The sequence below is a fragment of the Stegostoma tigrinum genome, chromosome 2 (assembly GCF_030684315.1).
Source record: "Stegostoma tigrinum isolate sSteTig4 chromosome 2, sSteTig4.hap1, whole genome shotgun sequence".
Classification (NCBI taxonomy): Eukaryota; Metazoa; Chordata; class Chondrichthyes; order Orectolobiformes; family Stegostomatidae; genus Stegostoma; species Stegostoma tigrinum.
The window spans coordinates 52,160,225-52,178,567 of record NC_081355.1 but is presented as its reverse complement, the minus strand read 5'-3'; the positions used below and the strand labels follow the sequence as shown (position 1 = coordinate 52,178,567).

General features: G+C 41.1%; 1 protein-coding gene across 1 annotated transcript in view; it reads right to left on the bottom strand.

Moving 5' to 3' along the window:
• The window catches only part of LOC125460264 (A disintegrin and metalloproteinase with thrombospondin motifs 16-like), a 233,485-nt gene that overhangs the window by 136,669 nt on the left and 78,473 nt on the right, over window positions 1–18,343 (bottom strand). The window contains exons 9-11 of the mRNA XM_048547520.2: window positions 11,166–11,303; window positions 5,065–5,218; window positions 505–600 (exon numbers count right to left, since the gene is read on the bottom strand). Coding sequence (XP_048403477.2) covers window positions 505–600; window positions 5,065–5,218; window positions 11,166–11,303 — 388 coding nt within the window. The remainder of the gene's footprint in view (window positions 1–504; window positions 601–5,064; window positions 5,219–11,165; window positions 11,304–18,343) is intronic.

Genomic DNA, 18,343 nt, shown 5'->3' with positions numbered 1-18,343 from the left:
TTTCATAGAATCCCCGACAGTGTGGAAGCAGGCCCTTTGGCCCAACAAGACCACACCAACCCTCAGAGCATCCCACCCAAACCCATCCCCCTATAACCCACCTAATTTACACATCCCTGAAGACTACGGGCAATTTAGCATGGCTAATCCACTTAATTTGCACATCTTTGAACTGTGGAAGGAAACCTGAGCACCTAGAGGAAACCAACGCAGATATGGGGAAATGTGCAAACTTCACACAATCACCAAAGGGTTGGATTAAACCCGGGTCCCTGGTGCTGTGAGGCAGCAGTGCTAACCATTGAGCCACCATGCTGCCCTAACCACTTCATGATTTCCAAAATCACAACTATTTTAATTATTTGTATATCTACACATATTCAAAAGAATATAAACTTACCAGGTTTCTTGTAAACCATATGACAAATTAATGGACAAGTACATTTTAAAAGGTATACTTAAAAAAATTATTTATCAATTGAATACAGCAAAGGGTTACCTTACCCGGCTGAGCCCACAAACAGTGCCCTCTGCAGCTGGCATAAACTTTGTTTCACATCTTCGGCCAACTCTATGGCACCAAAGTGCTTTACAGATATCCTAAGGGGCAGAAAATCAACTCAATTGCAATGTTTTCCATGAGAACAATCACTGTTATTGACTTGTTGCTGAGGAGTAACAAATACACATTGCTGTCAATCTAAAGAAACAACGCAAGTATTTTTGATCCAATTAAGGCCACTTTTTTTTAAACCTCTATGCATTTACGTGGGCTGCATGTATTTTCATCCCCAACTGCCCTCCAGAAGGTGGTGGCGAGTTGCTGAATCAACCAGAACTATCCAACATCTAATAAAAACCGAAAGATGCTGTAAATCAGGAACAAAAATAAAGTTGCTGGAAAAGTTAGGCAGGTCTAACAGCATCTGTGAAGGAAAAAACAGAGTTACCGTTTTGGGTCCGGTGACTCTTCCTCAGAACTGAGGACTTGAAACATTACTTCTGTTTTTATCCTTCACAGATGCTGCTGGACCTGCTGACCTTTTCTAGCAACTTTGTTTTTGTTCATCATGATTTCGGACAATCACTTCAATACAGACATGTCTCAAACTCCCATGTGATATGTAATCAGCGAATGGTTACAAAATAGAAAGAGGTTCTTTGGCTAGACAAGCCGATACTGGCACTCTTCTAGTGTAATTTTACTATTACCCTTCCATGTGCTTTCCCTATAGCGCACAGTATCTTCAGTCATGAACAAAAACTGAAGTTGCTGGAAATGCTCAGTAGATTTGGCAGCATCTGTGTAGAAAAAATATCAGTGAACATTTCACGCCTGGTGACACGTTTTCAGGACTGTTTGAGGAAGAGCCACCGGACCCAAAACGTTAACTCTGATTTTTTTCTTCACAGTTGCTTCCAGACCTGCTGAGTTTTTTCAGCAACTTCTGTTTTTGCTTGATTCACAGCATCCACAGTTCTTTCAGATTTTATTTGTCTTTAACATTGTCTTGAAGTTGTCAGAATAGATTTACTTCCACCCTTAGGTTAAACAGCTGATGTTTAGTTACAGGCATATACAAATGATAAAATAGAATACTTGCATCTAAATTTTCAAGGTATCTCTATTGGGACAGTCCAAGATGGCTGCTGGGAACACAGTTGCATTTAAAAAGATGAAATTAAAATAAAACTTAAAGCATTAAAATTGATGTGCCACAATAATATTTAATGAAAAATGCTGCAAGTCTTTTTGCTGAAGATGTATCTTTACCTATTATTAGCTTTTACTAAATCTAGGGAATAAGAAGAGCAAAAGTAAAAGAAGTCCATTTCTCCAGGCTACTCTTAGCTGCAATCTTGTGCCTATCTTGACAGCTGCTGAGATTTAGTTGATGGTACTACAAGAGATCCAAGAATGGTGGTCATCCTCACTAGGCTATGACTTGACCCTTATAACTGTCAATTCTCACCTAAGTGCTCCCAGTCATACACAATAACTACAGAAGTCTTTGTAGCAGATGGCATGTTGATGTATCCAGTTGAGTGCTGAACCAGATCTTCTGTGGACAGTTGGCTAGTCATTACCTGCTTGGTGTTACTTTGGAAAGTACATCTAGTTAGAGGACAATGGCAGCTGATCATCATGTCATAGCTATTTTTACAAATATCACTGAAAACTAGATCTTAATGTTGTTGTCACATCTGCAGTCAGCTGCATTTCGAGCACAAACCTGACCTGCACTAGTTACAGCCTATATTTCTGTCTGCAAAGGCATCCATGCAGATAACAGCAGAATGACACAGGGCATACCTTTTGCAGTCTGAAAAGCCTGATCAGTTATTTTGTCTCGTTCCAAATATGCTTGTTGGAGAGCCAGTACAAATGCAATAAGCTGCACCAAAATCATTCTGTGATATGTTATACAAAGGTGATTCTCATTAGAAAAACTATTTAGAGTTAATTTTGTATGAACCACAAAGGACAATTGATTAAAAGGCTTGAAGCATCCCAAATACAAGCAAGACGAAACAATACTAAATAAGAAAAAGGATAATAAATAACTGAAATGCATTTACCTTACAATATTGCTGCCCTTTCCATAATACTGCATATACAATAGATATGACTGCTTTGTCACCCTGAATGATCGTTTCACAAAAGGTCTGATTTTTAAATGATATCCTTCACATCAGAACAGAGCACAGAATGTAACAGGAGATGCAGAAGACTTCTAAATCAAAATGGATATTGACAGAGCGTATACAGACCATTTCCACTTCTTCAAACATCATTTTAATCTTGTGTTTTGATTTGGAATTTAGCAATGCTATCATATAATGTGTTCGGAGCTCTATTGTACTTAAGTCAGATAACATAATGTCATAGCACCATCAAGATTTAGAATGTTAATGACTGTTTTTTAACACAGAATTTTTAAAAATGGACACACAGTGGATATGCCAATAGCATTCCTTGTCCAATTATTGTTTGATTGATGAGCTGTCAGCATGACTCAGACCACCAACTGGACATCTCAAATAGTGGTGGAGAGAAAGGGTTCTGGGCTGGAAATGGATGATGCATTGCTTTTTGTGGAACATATATGAAATCTGAATGTTTACGATAATAGTAAAACATGCTGGCTTGAAGAACACCAGAATCTCCAATACAGCCCTGTCAGAAAGATGGTCTCAGGAAGTGGAATGTGTACGTCAGATGTTGTGAATCTCTAACCCAAAGGGTAGTGTAAGGAGAAATCAAATTATCTGACACAGATGTCCAAGACTCTTTCACAATACAAATGTCCTGTTTACTCTTAACAGTTTCAATAAAAATATTGGCATTATTCACTTCTCATTTTTCTTATCCAATCATTCAGAGTCTTCATTGACTCTCCTCCTATTGCTGTTTCCAAACTCTGCCAGCGCTTCCATAAATAATGATTTTACCTGCTCATTACTAATGTTTTTCCATAAAACCAAGTTCTTACATTTACAAACAGATCACTTGATATCTTCAGTAAACCACATAGCGACATAAGCAACATTACCCTTTTAAGACAGATCAACACATAATCTAGGGTGAACCCGGTACAGGATAAGAGACTGCTTCATTTCATGTACTATCAACTGCTGAAAACACTTCCATGAGTAAGGAGAACGAGAAATTCTATACAGAGTAGTGCACAAGAAAGCATTTCACAGGATATTAATAACAAAAACATAAATTTCTTTCAAATTTAACTTGCCCCCTCAATATACAGCACTTCAACATGAAACTATCATTTTGCTACACTATACTATTGCTTCCAGTTACTAACCATTTTTTCTATTCTCTCTTTCCGGATCCTGATGAAGTCCATGGATCACTGGCCATAGGAATGAAAGAGGAGGAAGAATCTACAATTGAAGATTCACCACCACCAACTCTTTTCTTGCAAATGCCAGCTTCTAAATTGGCATTAAGTGACCTTTAGATCTTGACTGGGAGGGGTCATAATTGAATGAGGCAAATATGTTTAAGTTTAAAGTGTTTCTGACCCTTAACTGACGAATACATAACTTTAACCAATGCTTACGTAACCTAAAATGGAGGTTATTAATGCTATACCTCTGAAATTTAGAGAGTCCAAGGATCGGAAATCAAAATGTACTCCAGCAATTTCTTTCACACAGAACAAGCATAATAGTTGACAAATATAATACTGAAGAGTCATGTCCAATCTGTACATGTGATTTAAAACATTTCTGACTGTTAATTGATCAATAAATCAGATTTTTGGGCATCCCTAGCATCCACTGAAAAGGGGCTGCTTGCTTTAGATGCCCTCATCAAAACTGGTCATGAGCTGAGAAGTCTTTAGCTGTTCCTGCATCATTTAACACTTGCACTACCTATAAACTGAGAAGTCACTGCTGTGGCATTACAGAACTTTATGCCAAAAAGCATTTTGTTGCCAATTTAAAACAAAACGAGTCAATTAAATCAATGTTCTCTACCGATTTAATATTGTTTGTATATTTTGCTGGTCACTTTAGAAGTCTTTTGTGATATATTCCCAGCAGTTTTCCAACTGTTTGTCTTACATTTTATTTATTGTTCTTTATCTCATCAAATCTAATTTGCAGCTTTATTTTGAATCAACTAGTAAAAGCATTGCAATGGAAACATAATGACAGAAATGTAGTACTATGAAATGTGACAAGCAAGGAATATAAGTTAGATGTAATATTTTAACAATTTAAGTATTTCAAGGAGACCTTGTATTTTAAAGAAATACCTGTTGTGATCCATAATAAGTTCTGGTGACTGAGGGAGCCATCAGTTCATAAAGAAAACAAAGAGTGACAGAAAGAATGTGAAATTAAGTGCGCCATAACAATATTTCAGGTTTGCAAGATATCTTTGAATATTTTTTTCATTTAAATATTAAAAACCTTAACTGATTAATTTGGTTTACATACTTAATCTTGATCATCCAGTGGGTAGTTAACAAAATCAACATGGTACACTTCTGACCAATGCCAACAATTTACTTAAAATTCAAGAACATTTCTTGCCTTTTTAAAATCTAGCCTGCAGAGTTTGGCCTTCACCCCAAACTGCCACTTGCACTGTGTATCAGCGTCATAGAGTTCTCCTGGCAGCTTGTCTGGGTATCTGTACTCCTTTGCTGGCTTTGGATCATCAACAAGACAAGTTGCCTGGGAAGTGCTGCGTACATGTGATTTATAAAGATTAAACGCTGTAGTGCCTACAATATTTACAAAAGTAGAAAACATATCAAAGTGACACTGTTTTTGCAATAAACTATATAACTGGACACTAGATCATCAGGCTTTTGTGAAACACCGAATTAATATTTAAAAAGCTCAAACTGACAACAATTTCTATAGTTCTTTTTCAAACTCCCCAAATGCTAAATTGTGCAGAATATATGAACTTACTATAAGATTCAAGAATAGAAATGTGTGCCATTAGTATCTTCTACATAAATTTAGATTAAATTCAACTGTAATTGGATTCTCATATAACTCAAAAAAAGTAAAGTTAAACGTTAACAAACAATCAATTTTACCTCAATTTTAAAAGCACCCAAACTACATGCAACATTTTTTTTAAAATTGTGTAAAAGATATGATAAGATAGTACAGCTAAAGACAACCCCCACAAGAAAGTCTATTAAAAGCAAACTACATGGGGATGCTGGAAATCTGAAGAAAGAACAGAAAGTGCTGGAGAAACTCAGCAGGTCTGGCAGCATCTGTGGAGAGAGAAACAAAATTAAAGTGTTTTGAGTCTGATATGACTGCTCAGATCTCAGAACTTGTTCACAACTGAGTTCATTGCTGTTGTTCCCACTTTTTTAGATTCAGCTGATGGTAATGATTCTGTAGTTTACACTTTACAATGCCTGTGTAGATGCCTGGCATTGCTGGCACTGTATTGGCATCAGTGGGAGGAGACCCCTGTGTGACCACAAATTGATCACTGATTTGCTCAACTGGCTCACAGATAATGGGTTGCCCAATGCCAACCCCTGGCATGTAATCTTTACAACCCACCTTTGCCTGCTTCAGTTCTGAACAAGTTTTGAATTCTGAAGAGTTATATCAAACTCATAATATTAACTGTTTCTCTTCCACAGATGTTGCCAAACTTTCCAATTTTCTCCAACACAGATTTTCTTACATAAAAGCATGAAAACAATGTTAAGACACCTTCACCTAACAACACTTCAATGCAAGCATCTGCAATCATATTTAACTAATGATAGACAAGTCTTATGTTTAAGCATATGTATACACAAGGGCAAGTGTTCCAACCTTTTATAGATTTCTGAGTTTAACGTCCATGTATACTTATTGTCACTTTTTAAAAAAAATTACGAACGGTGTTCTACAGTTAGCACTTGGCAGTAGAACAAATTTTAAAACCCAGCTTAAAAAATTATTCAAGAAAACATGGTCTTTACCTACTATAGTCGCTCAATTTGTAATTCAAAACCAAATAAGATTAATACAATATTTAGCTGCTGAAATAGGTTCTTCACTCACACTGAGACGTTCCATCTGGCAAATAAGTCTCAAAGATTATTTGAATTAACAAGGTTTTGAACTAAAATTCTTGACATCTATGCTATCTTTCCTTGAGAAATTGTGCATGGAAATTAGATAACCACAGACAAGGGTTTGAAGTCCAGTGGAGATCCTTGGCTCTTTGGAAACTTTATTGAGTTAATCCTGAGCCCTTTTTCAATATACAGGACAAATTGCTTAATTTATGACTGGTGAACATAAAATTCTGAATTATTAAAATACATCAATTACAGTGTTTCATTTTTTTCCCTCTATTCATTTGTGGGATGTGGGCATTGCTGGCTGACCAGCATTTCTTGGCCATCCCTATTTGCCCTTGAGAAGGCTGTGAAAAGCTACCTTCTTGAACCGCTATAGTTCTCCTGCTATGGGTTGACCCACAATGCTATTAGGGAGGGAATGCCAGGATTTTGACCCAGTGAATGATCGGCAATATATTTCCAAGGCAGGATGGTGAGTGGCTTGGAGGGGAACCTGGAGGTGGTGGTGTTCCACAGCTCTGCTGATTTTGTCCTTCTGGAAGTGGTTGTGGATTTGAAAGGTGCTGTGTGAGGATCTGTGGTGAATTTCTGCAGTGCATCTTGTAGGTAGAAGCAGTGTGTACTACAAGGCGTTGGTGGTGGTGGAGTGGATGCTTGTGGATGTAGTGCCAATCAAGCGGGCTGCTTTGACCTGGATGGTGTCAAGCTTCTTGAGCGTTGTTGGAGCTGCATTCATCCAGGCAAGTCAGAAGTATTCCATCACACTCCTAACTTGTGCCTTGTACATGGTAGATAGGCTTTGAGGAGTCAGGAGGTGAGTTACCTGCTGCAGTATTCCTAGCTTCTGGTCTGCTCTTGTAGCCATTGTGTTTATGTGGTGAGTCCAGTTCAGTTTCTGGTCAATGATAACCCCTAGGATGTCGATAGTAGGGATTCAGTGATGGTAACACCATTGAATGTCAAGGAATGGTGGTTAGATTGTCTCTTATTAGTGATGTTCATAGCCTGCCATTTGTGTGGCACAAATGTCACTTGCCACTTGTCAGCCCAAGACTGGATATTGTCTAGATCTTATTGCATTTGAACACGGACTGCTTCAGTATTTAAGGAGTTACAAGTGGTGCTGAACATTGTGCAGTCATTGGCAAGCATCCCCACTTCTGACCTTACGATGGAGGGAAGGTCGTTGATAAAGCAGCTGGCGATAGTTGAGCTGGGGACACTACCCAGAGGAACTCCTGCAGAGATGTCCTGGAGCTGAGATGATTGACCTCCAACAACTACGACCATCTTCTTATGTGTCAGGTATGACTTCGACGACTGTAGTGTTTGTTCCCTGATACCCACTGATTCCAGTTTTGCTCGGGCTCCTTGATGCCACACTCGGTTGAATGCGGCCTTGATATCAAGGGCTGTCACTCTCACCTCACCTCTGGAATTCAGCTCTTTAGTCTATGTTTAAACCAAGGCTGTAATGAGATCAGCAGCTGTGTGGCCCTGGTAGAACCCAAACTGGGTGTCACTGAGCAGGTTATTTCTGAGCAGGTGCTACTTGATAGCACTGATGATGACACATTCCATCGCTTTACTGATGATTGAGAGTAGACATGGGCGGTAATTGGCTGAGTTGGATTTGTCCTGCTTTTTGTTTACAGGACACACTTGGACAATCTTCCACATTGTCGAGTAGATACCACTGTTGCCACTATACTGGAACAGCTTGGCTTGGGGAGCGGCAAGTTTTGGAGCACATGTTTTCAGTACTATGGCAGAATGTTGTCAGGGCCCGTGGCCTTTGCAGTATCCAGTGTCTCCAACAGCTTCTTGAGATCACATACAGTGAATGAAATTTGCTGAAGACTGGTATCTGTTATGCTGGGGACCACTGGAGGAGGCCTAGATGGATCATCCACTTGGCACTTCTGGCTGAATACTGACGCGAATGCTTCAGCCTTATCTTTTGAACTGATGTGCTGGGCTCTTCCATCATTGAAGATGGGGATATTTGTGGATCTACCTTCTTCCCTGAGTTATTAATTGTCCAGATCCATTCACAACTGGATGTGGCAGGACCACAGAGATTAGATCTGATCCGTTGGTTGTGGGATCACTTAATTCTTTCTGTCACTTGCTGCTTTTGCTGTTTGTTGTGCAATGCCTCATCTTCAGGTATGCTTGGTGCTGCTCCTGGCATGCCGTCCTGCACACCCCAATGAACCAGGGTTGATCCCCAGGCTTGATGGTAATGATTGAGTGGGGGTATATGCAGGGCCGTGAGGTTACAGATTGTGCTGGAGTACAATTCTGCTGTTGTTGATGGCGCACAGCACTTCATGGGTGTCCAGGTCTTGAGTTACAAAATCTGTGAGAAGTATGTCCTATTTAGCACGGTGATAGTGCCACACAACACAAGGAAGTTATTCTCAATGTGAAGGTGGGACTTCGTCTCCAAAAGGACTGCGCAATGGTAACTCTTACCGATACTGTCATGGATAGATCCAGCTGCAACTGGCAGATTATTAAGGATGAGGCCAAGTATATTTTTCCCTCTTGCTGGTTCCCTCACCACCAGCTGCAGATCCAGTCTAGCAGCTGTATCCTTTAGGAACCGACCAGCACAATCAGTAGTACTGCTGTTGAAGCACTGTTGGTAGTGGACATTGAAATCCCCTATCCAGAGTACATTTTGTGCTCTTGCCATCTTCAGTGCTTCCTCCAAGTGTTGTTTAACATGGAGAAGTACTGATACATCAGGAGAATGGTATATGGTAATCAGCAGGAGGTTTCCTTGCCCATGTTTAACCTGAAGTCATGAGACTTTGTGGGGTCCACAGTCGATGTTGAGGACTCCAGGAGCAACTCCCTCTACTACTGTACTGCCACGTCCACTGAGTCTGTCCTGCTGGTGGGACAGGACTTATCCAAGGAATGGTGATGGCGGTGTCTGGGACATTGTCTGTAAGGTATGATTCTGTGAGTATGACTATGTCAGGCTATTGCTTAACTAGTCTGTGAGACAGATCTCCCAACTTTGACATTAAACCCTAGATGTTAGCGAGGAGGACTTTGCAGGGTCGACAGGACTGTTTCTGCCATTGTCTTTTCCGGTGCCTAGGTCAAAGCCAGATGATCCAGCCAGTTTCATTTCTTTGAGACTTTATAGCAATTGGTACAACTGAGTGGCTTGCTCAGATATTTCAGAGGGCAGTTGAGAGTCACCTCTATTCCTGTGGGTCTGGAGTCACATGTGGGCCAGGCAACGTAAGGGAGTCAGATTTCCTTCCCTGAAGGGCATTAGTGAATCAGATGAGTTCTTCCAATAATCGGTGATAAGTAGATTCTTAATTCCAGGCTTAAATATTGAATTCAAATTCCACAATCTGCCGAGGTGGGATTCGAACCTGGGTTCCCAGAACATTAACTGAGTTTCTGGATTAATTGTCTTGTGATAATACCACTAGGTCATCACCTACCCTGTTTCATTTATGTAATCACATAAACATCAAATTAATTGCTGGGCCATGACCCATTGTAAATCACATAATTTAGAGGCATAATAACGTAATACCAAAGTATTTAATGCCCTGATTAGTAAAAAAAACAATGCGGCATAATTTCAACCCTATATTTAGATGTCAGCATATAGAAACAATTAGGAAGTCATATGAGGAAACTATATTCTAAAGACAAAATCAAAGTGCTACTGGAAATTGGAATTAAATACAGGGCCCGCTGGAAATATTTAGCAGGGCAGGTTACATCTGTGGAATGAGAAACAGAGTCAGAGTCAATGCGAGGAACTTTACGGCCCAGTGGGGAGGCAGGGATGGTGACTGAATGACTGAATATTTACAGCATCTTCTGTTTTATTCTATATTATAAAGATACAGTTTCAATTTCTTTAAAAACATTTGCATCTGACTAACATTCATACCGGTATTGAGGCACAGACATCTACATTCTTCACAAAGCACACACTCATGCACACACAAAATGATACAGTTGTACTCAATATGTACAGGTGCAAAGCACAAAGGAAGACAGTGTTTTGTTTCAACAATGGTATAAACAGGCCATGAGCATATGTTATACAACTTCCAGAGATATTAGGAGACTTGAGTTGGTAACTGTTTATCAAGCCTTCAGAGTAATAATTGTTCATTCTAACACAGAGCACTTCCTTGTTCATACAAAGTAAAAATATTACTCCAGAAGTAATGTGCGCTTGCATCCAAGAATTATATAGTGACCATTCATGTTGGTATGTCTTCAATCACTTCATACATAACAGGTTACAGTCTAACTTTGATTCTCAGAGGGGATTTTTGGCAGTCAGGACAAAACTGTACATCAGAAATGCAGGTGTGAAATTAATTGAAATCATGCAACAGTCTCCAAAATTCTACTACATGCCCCTAAGTGTCAGGGTTTCCTATGACAAATAAGAAACATACTGTTACCTCATCAATTACTGTATTTCCTACCTATGAAATTGTTTAACTTATGCAATTCCTTGTAGAATATAAGGGTCTAGACATATTGTTTAAATGCAACAAGAGATGCAATTAGTCAATCCTGTACCTCAGAAACTTGTATAGATATTGCCGGCTGCAGGCTGACCACGAGAAGACCCCATTATGTCCTGCAAGTGTTGGTGACATGATATTACCCTCGGATTTCTTGCATACATTTCCTTCTCCATCATGAATCATACCAAAGCTGGAGGGAAATGGGAAGTTCAGGTTAAAATAAAAAGTGGCCTTTTTCCAAAACCTCTGACATTCACACATCCATTTGTATTCTTATCTGTTACATATTCAAAGATGGTTAGATAAATCTCATAAAACCAACTTGTTTTCCATTGAACAAAGGAACTACTTTTCTGTAAAAAAGAAAATTATACCAATTAGGAAATAAAATTGCTCCGTCCAAGATCAAGTTTAACTCAATTTGAGACAATTCCATGGTTAAATATTAACTTCACAACAGCACCTTCACAAGGAAATATCATACCCTGATTTTTACACTGTCAAATGCATTCCCATGTCACTGTAACTAAGACAAGTATACAAGCATTGAAATGAACTAATGGGCATTATGCTTGAGTATTTTGCAAAGTACCCAATTTTAATTTGTTCCTTCATACTAAAATCCAAATGCAAACTCATTGGCACAGAAGATAGACATCCAAATATGTGTAGTGAGTTGAAAATAATGGAGCGCATTACTTACATTTAAATCAAATGATTATCTGGATAGTTTATTTCAGTGAAAATACCAATTAAAATAAATGTTCTGGGTCCAAATGTACAATACAGGTTCAAATGAACAGTGAACTGTACTTATCAACAAAGACTTCTTCACACAAAATAAACGTTTTGCTTCAAAAAAAATGTGGGGCTTTATCCAAGATTTACATTTATGTAGTCACTACTTATGTCAACCTGTCTCCAATCACTTTGTATGCATCAAGTGATATTTTGACTTTGGCGTTTGGAAGGGATTCTGGGCAGTCAAGAGTGCACATCAGAAATTCAGATGTGAAATTAATTGAACTCATTCAACAACCTAACTCTCAGCAGGATTAAAATCCAAACTTATATTGTGTGTAACTTATGCCTGGACTTTAGCGCATTATGTGAAATTACAAACAGATCATCAATAACATGTATCTCTCTTGTTTAGGATGTTTTGTTCTTTCGACTTTTCTTGTAACCCACAAAACAAAGTGACATATATTAGACAGCCGAAGATCTCAGACCAACAATAAGCACCAACCAGTTAGGTCTAGGACCATAATCACTGGTTAAGTGAGTGAAATTATCTTCTGAACTGTTAATTCAGATGTCATTATATTTATCTCATTGAATTCATTTATTAAATGTTCTAATATTTCTAAAATATATTTCCTGAAGGACAAAGATTTTATTTGAAGCTTGTTTGAAAAAAATGCCTGTTAGTATTCTTCACTTTTGTTGTGTGGTATACATACTACAATTCTATGGTTAACTATTAACTTCACAAGTGCAACTTCACAAAGAAATGTCATACTTCTAATCTTTGCACTGTCAAACGCATCCCCATGTCACTGTAACTAAGACAAGTACACAAGCATGACCAGTATAGTAATGGTTCTCACTCGAGAGTTTTATATCATATTTACAGAATTGTTCATGCTAAAAATATTTTCATCCTTAGTGATCTTGCAACTTGCATTGAAATGAACTAAAGGCAAAGGACTGGGTGGAGGTCAGAAATTACAACTATCAACACATAGGTGAATGTTTCATCATAGTTTAACAACAATGCAGAAAGCAACTCAGAGATTCACATGGATGATCCCTGGAATGGTAGGTTTAACATATGATGAACGGCTAAGGATGCTGGGATTGTACTCATTAGAGTTTAGAAGGTTGAGGGGAGATCTAATAGAAACTTACAAGATAATGTATGGCTTAGAAGGGGAGGACGCTAGGAAGTTGTTTCTGTTAGGTGGGGAGACTAGGACCCATGGGCACAGCTTTAAAATTAGAGGGGGTAAATTTAAAACTTAAATGAGACGACATTTCTTTAGCCAAAGAGTGGTGGTCTTGTGGAATTCATTGCCACTGAGTGCAGTGGAGGCCGGGACGTTGGATGCCTTCAAGGCAGAGGTCGACAAATTCTTGATCTCACAAGGAATCAAGGGCTATGGGGAGAGTGCAGGGAAGTGGAGTTGAAATTCCCATCAGCCATGATTTAAATGGCAGAGTGGGCTTGATGGGCCGAATGGCCTTACTTCCACACCTATGTCTTATGGTCTTATGGTCTTAACTTGTTTATGATTTAGCTATCAAGTATACACTAATTTGCACAAGTAAAATTTGTATCCTTTTTTTTGGTGCTGCAGTAGCTCCACTCCACCTCTGAATCAATGGGTTCAAACATCACTCCAGAGACATGAATGCAATGCAGTAATAAGTCCCAGACCATCCACAACTTCATTACCTCAGGTGACCTCCCACCCATAGCCTCCAATCTCATCGTTCCCCAACCCCGCGCTGCTCCTTCCTAAAGTCCATAAACCCAACTGCCCTGGTGGACCCATTGTCTCTGCCTGCTCCTGCCGCACTGAACCTATCTCCATTTTCAACTCCATTTTCTCCCTCCGGTCCAGGAGCTCCCCACCTATGTCAGTGACACCACCCATGTCCTCCACCTCCTCCAAAACTTCCGATTCCCTGGCCCTCAAAACCTCATCTTCACCATGGACGTCCCGTCCCTATAAACCTGCATTCCCAAAGCAGATGGCCTAAACGGCCTCTGCTTCTTCCTGTCCTGCAGGCCCAACCAGTCCCCCTCCAGTGACACCCTTATCCACCTAACCAAACTCATCCCAACCCTTAACAACTTCTCCTTCAATTCCTCCTAATTCCTACAGACAAAGGGGGTGGCCATGGGTACCTGCATGGGTCCAAGCTATGCCTGATTCTTTGTAGGATAAATGGAAGCTACACTAGCACCATCCCCCACCTCTTCCTCTGTTACATCGATGACTGTATTGGCATCACCTCATGCTCCCACGAGGAGCTCGAACAGTCATCCACTTTATTAACACCTTCCACCCTAACCTTAAGTTAACCTGGACCATCTCTGATACCTCTCTCTCCTTTTTGGACCTCACCATCTCCATTTCTGGTAACGACCTGGGTACTGATATCTATTTCAAGCCCACCAACTCCCACAGCTACCCAGCATACACCTCCTCTCACCTACATTCCTGCAAGAATGCTACCCTCTATTCCCAATTCCTTCACCTCTGCCGCATCTGCTCCCAAGATGAAGTGTTCTAATCCTGGACATCTCAGATGTACTCGTTTCTAAAGGACTGCAATTTCCCCTCCACAGTAGTTGAAAATGGCCTCGACTGCATCGCTTGCGTTTCCCACACCTCAGCCCTCACAGCCCCTCCCCGCAATAACGACAAAGACAGAATTCCCCTTCAACCTCTGGATTCAATGCATCATTCTCCACCACTTCCAACACTTGCAATCTGACCCCATTACCAAAGATATATTTCCTTCCCACCCTTATCTGCCTTCTGGAGGAACTCCTCTCTCCACGATTCCCTCGTCCGCTCCACACTCCCCACTAGCCCCACCACCCCCAGCACTTTTCCCTGCAACCGCAGGATATGCTACACCTGCCCATACACCTCTCCTCTCATCTCCATCCCAGGCCCCAAGAAAACCTTCCACATTAAACAGATGTTCACCTGCACATCTGTTAATGTGGTATATTGTATCTGTTGTTTCTGATGCGGCCTCCCCTACATCAGGGAAACCAAGTGGAGGCTTGGAGGCCGCTTTGTGGAGCACCTACACTTGGTTCGTGACAAACGACAGTACCTCCCAGTCACAAACCACTTCAACTCCCCCTTCCACTCCTTGGAGAACATGTCCATCCTGGGCCTCCTCCAGTCCCACAAAGGTGCCACCTGAAGGCTGGAGGAACAGCACCTCATATTCCGCCTGGGAACGCTGCAACTCAACAGTCTCAATGTGGAATTTACAAGATTCAAAATCTCCCAAACTCATCCCAAGACCAGACCCTCCAGCCTGCCTCCTTGACTTGTCCATCTTTTCTCCCACCTATCCGTTCCTCCCACTTCACTGACCTACCCCTACCCCAACTTCCTAACTACTAGCCTCATCTCCGCCTCCTTGATCTGACCGTCTTCCCTCCAGTTATCTGTTCCTCTATCCACCTTCTATCATCGCCTTCCCCTCTCTATATTAATTTCAGAGCCCCTTTCTCCTCCCCCATTTCTGAAGAAGGGTCCAGACCCAAAATGTTAGCTTTCCTGCTCCTCTGATGCTGCCTGGCCTACTGTGTTCCAGCTCCACGCCTTGTTATCTCAGACTCCAGCATCTGCATTTCCTACTATCTCGCAGTAATAAGCAATGCAGGCCCAAGGGAGTGCTGCATGATTGAAAATGGTGTCTTTTTGGATGACTGAGGTATTGCCTTAAGGTAAGATGACTTAAGGTAGATGCAGGAAATCCCATGGTGTTCTCCCAGACTGCTCCTTGGTACCTGGACCAAACTTTAATTCTTGATCAAGTGTACTAACACACAAAATCTGGCCATAATCACAATACTATTCTTGGGGCCTTGTGTACAAATTGGTTGCCCTGTTGCCCATATTACAACAGTCAATGCGCTTAAAAGTGTTCAATCATTTGTAATGTACTTCAGGACATCCTGAAATCATGATTATGCAAGTGTATATGTCAAATTCTTTTTATTGAAGCATTTGTCACACAGAGTTGCACAAGGTGTGTTTTGCTGAAATCATTTGAATTATTTGATTCAACGGGTGGGCTCTTACAGGAGCAACATGGGCTGTAGGGAGAAATGTGGCAGAACAGCATACGATATCCTGAAAGGCATCTCTCAATGTCGGAAACTTGTGGCATGTTCCAAGTTCCGGGGGTCAAGGTAAGATTCACAATATGAGGCAGTAAGTCTCCTATTAAAGGGAATAATCACTTTTTAACAACCTCATCTACTGCACATTGCACAACTTAATATGGAGTTACCTTTCCTACCAATGGCCACAAGCAAACTAGTTGTTGAGAATATTTAATATGAAAATGCAGGTACCTGCGGAGTTCAGCTCACTGCTAACTGCGAGGCGCATCCATGTTCCTCACCATACAACAACATCTCAGGGCATGATCTCTGGGTGTCAGCTGCACGCACTCCTCATTCAAGGACATTGGCATCTGATAACTGACAACCCCTTAAGGCCCTCATGGCACAACTTTAATCCATTTGCCAGCCCTTCTGAAAGCACAGAATCAGATTGCAGCTGCGCCAGCGACTAACACTGAAAACTTGCTACACAGACATTTGGTGAAGAGAGACAGTCAGCCAGGTCATGGACCGCACTGATTGACTGCATTTCAGGAATGGTCACTCACTCACACAGCACGTATTGTCCGGGCTCACAGCATTCCTGCCTTGCCAGTTCATGCTGTCATACAACGTGGCAGCTTGCCTCATTGCACTCCTCAATCAGATGGGCACAATCTGTTTTTTTAAGTGTAGAGCTCCAAGGTCCATGTGCATTAGTGACATCCAAACACAGCAATCAATGTGTTGGCACACCCATTATGCCAAGTGGCATGTACAAAGCCTCAGAAGAATGTCAGAGGGGCTGTAGAGCCACATAGCTTAAAGAGAATGCCAAGATGGCAGACAATGTGCTGTACATCCTGCTGGACATAATGCTATCTCAATTTCATAACCTGCACAATGTGCCAGCAGCTCATGTGGCAAATACACTGCATGCGCTGCAAGCAAGCAGCCGTGTCTCAGAGTCTTAGAGCAGCTATTCTCACAAAAGCTCATGGAGGCAATCCCCCATCAATCAGAGGGTCCTGGCACAGTAAATCAAAGGCAGGCTGCCATACCAGCCCAGGGAATTGGCCATGGTCAAAGGTCAGGATCTCAGTCATTGGGATCCATGCTAGGGAGTGAGTCACAGTCAGTCCTGCAGCTCCATAGTGGCCACTCCTACGACAGGGCCAATGTGCCTATGGACATATCCAGGGATCAGTCCGGTGTCTGGGCACCTTTGTGTGAAGCAGCCTGGGTCGGTCACTCAATGGTCACGGTCAGTCTGTCAGATCCGGATAGGGAAACTAAAGGGAAAGCATGTTCGGTGTCAGAGGGGCGAGAATGTGGACAGCTGCTGCAGGAAGGACAATTGGAAAAATATTTGCGAGGTTTGGTGGTGGCAGGGTATTAAAGACAATTGTGCACTATACTTGTAAGGAGGGTGAGGGGTGATGCGGTACAGCATGGATGATCACATAAAAAGGGGGATTTTGTCCACAGTTAGGAACACTCTGATTTCGGGGACAAGCAGCAAATGACCATTGCTCACATGGTCACCTCATATGCCAGGGGTGCTGGGGGAGAAGTGGGCTGGTGCTGGCTCATGTAGATGGAAAGGGTAGATCCTGGACGTATGGGCCATCAGGAACACATGGAGGCAGATGCTGGAAATCACTGTCCAAATGAGCATTCTCTATCGCCTTCCAATGTGCTGGGAGTTGAAAGCGCGTAATAGGTGTTATAAAGTGGAGGTTGAACCCCCTCTGATAATTAAAACTGAAACACCCACAGAGCCTCGCCTCACCCTATAATCTGTTAAAAGAAGTGTGAAAAGTGGTATAACCTGCCTCTCATCCCCAACCTGTTATGAAGTAATGGTTAACTGAAGTAAACTCCTACACTCACTCTATAATCAACAAGCAGCAATTTATTTATCTATCTCCAACTATTAGCATATCAAACAATTCCCCTCTAACTACTAATTGTTTCTGAATAAAACAAAATGCGAATGGTATGTTGTTCCAAAAAATACTCATCCCACTTCTACGAACCAAAAAAAAGCTTAGTCTCTCAAAAGTACAGCGAGGTTACATCATCTGGAATGGTCTGTGTCTTCTCCATTGATCTTCTGGTCAGGAATACTAAGAGTACCGCAGTACATTTATTCAGATGATACTTTCTCTAAGAGCTGATGGAGCTGATCTCTTTGCAGTGGCAGTTCACTCTCCATCGATTTTGGAACTGTCCCCATCTTTTATACCCTTGATGACATATCAATTTCTTGCAACAGGATTTGTCCCATGTTGTCAAAGCTATCAGATTTAAATTTAAATGGTTTTTAGTATCTGAGTGTTTGATTTAAATTAATTGGCTAA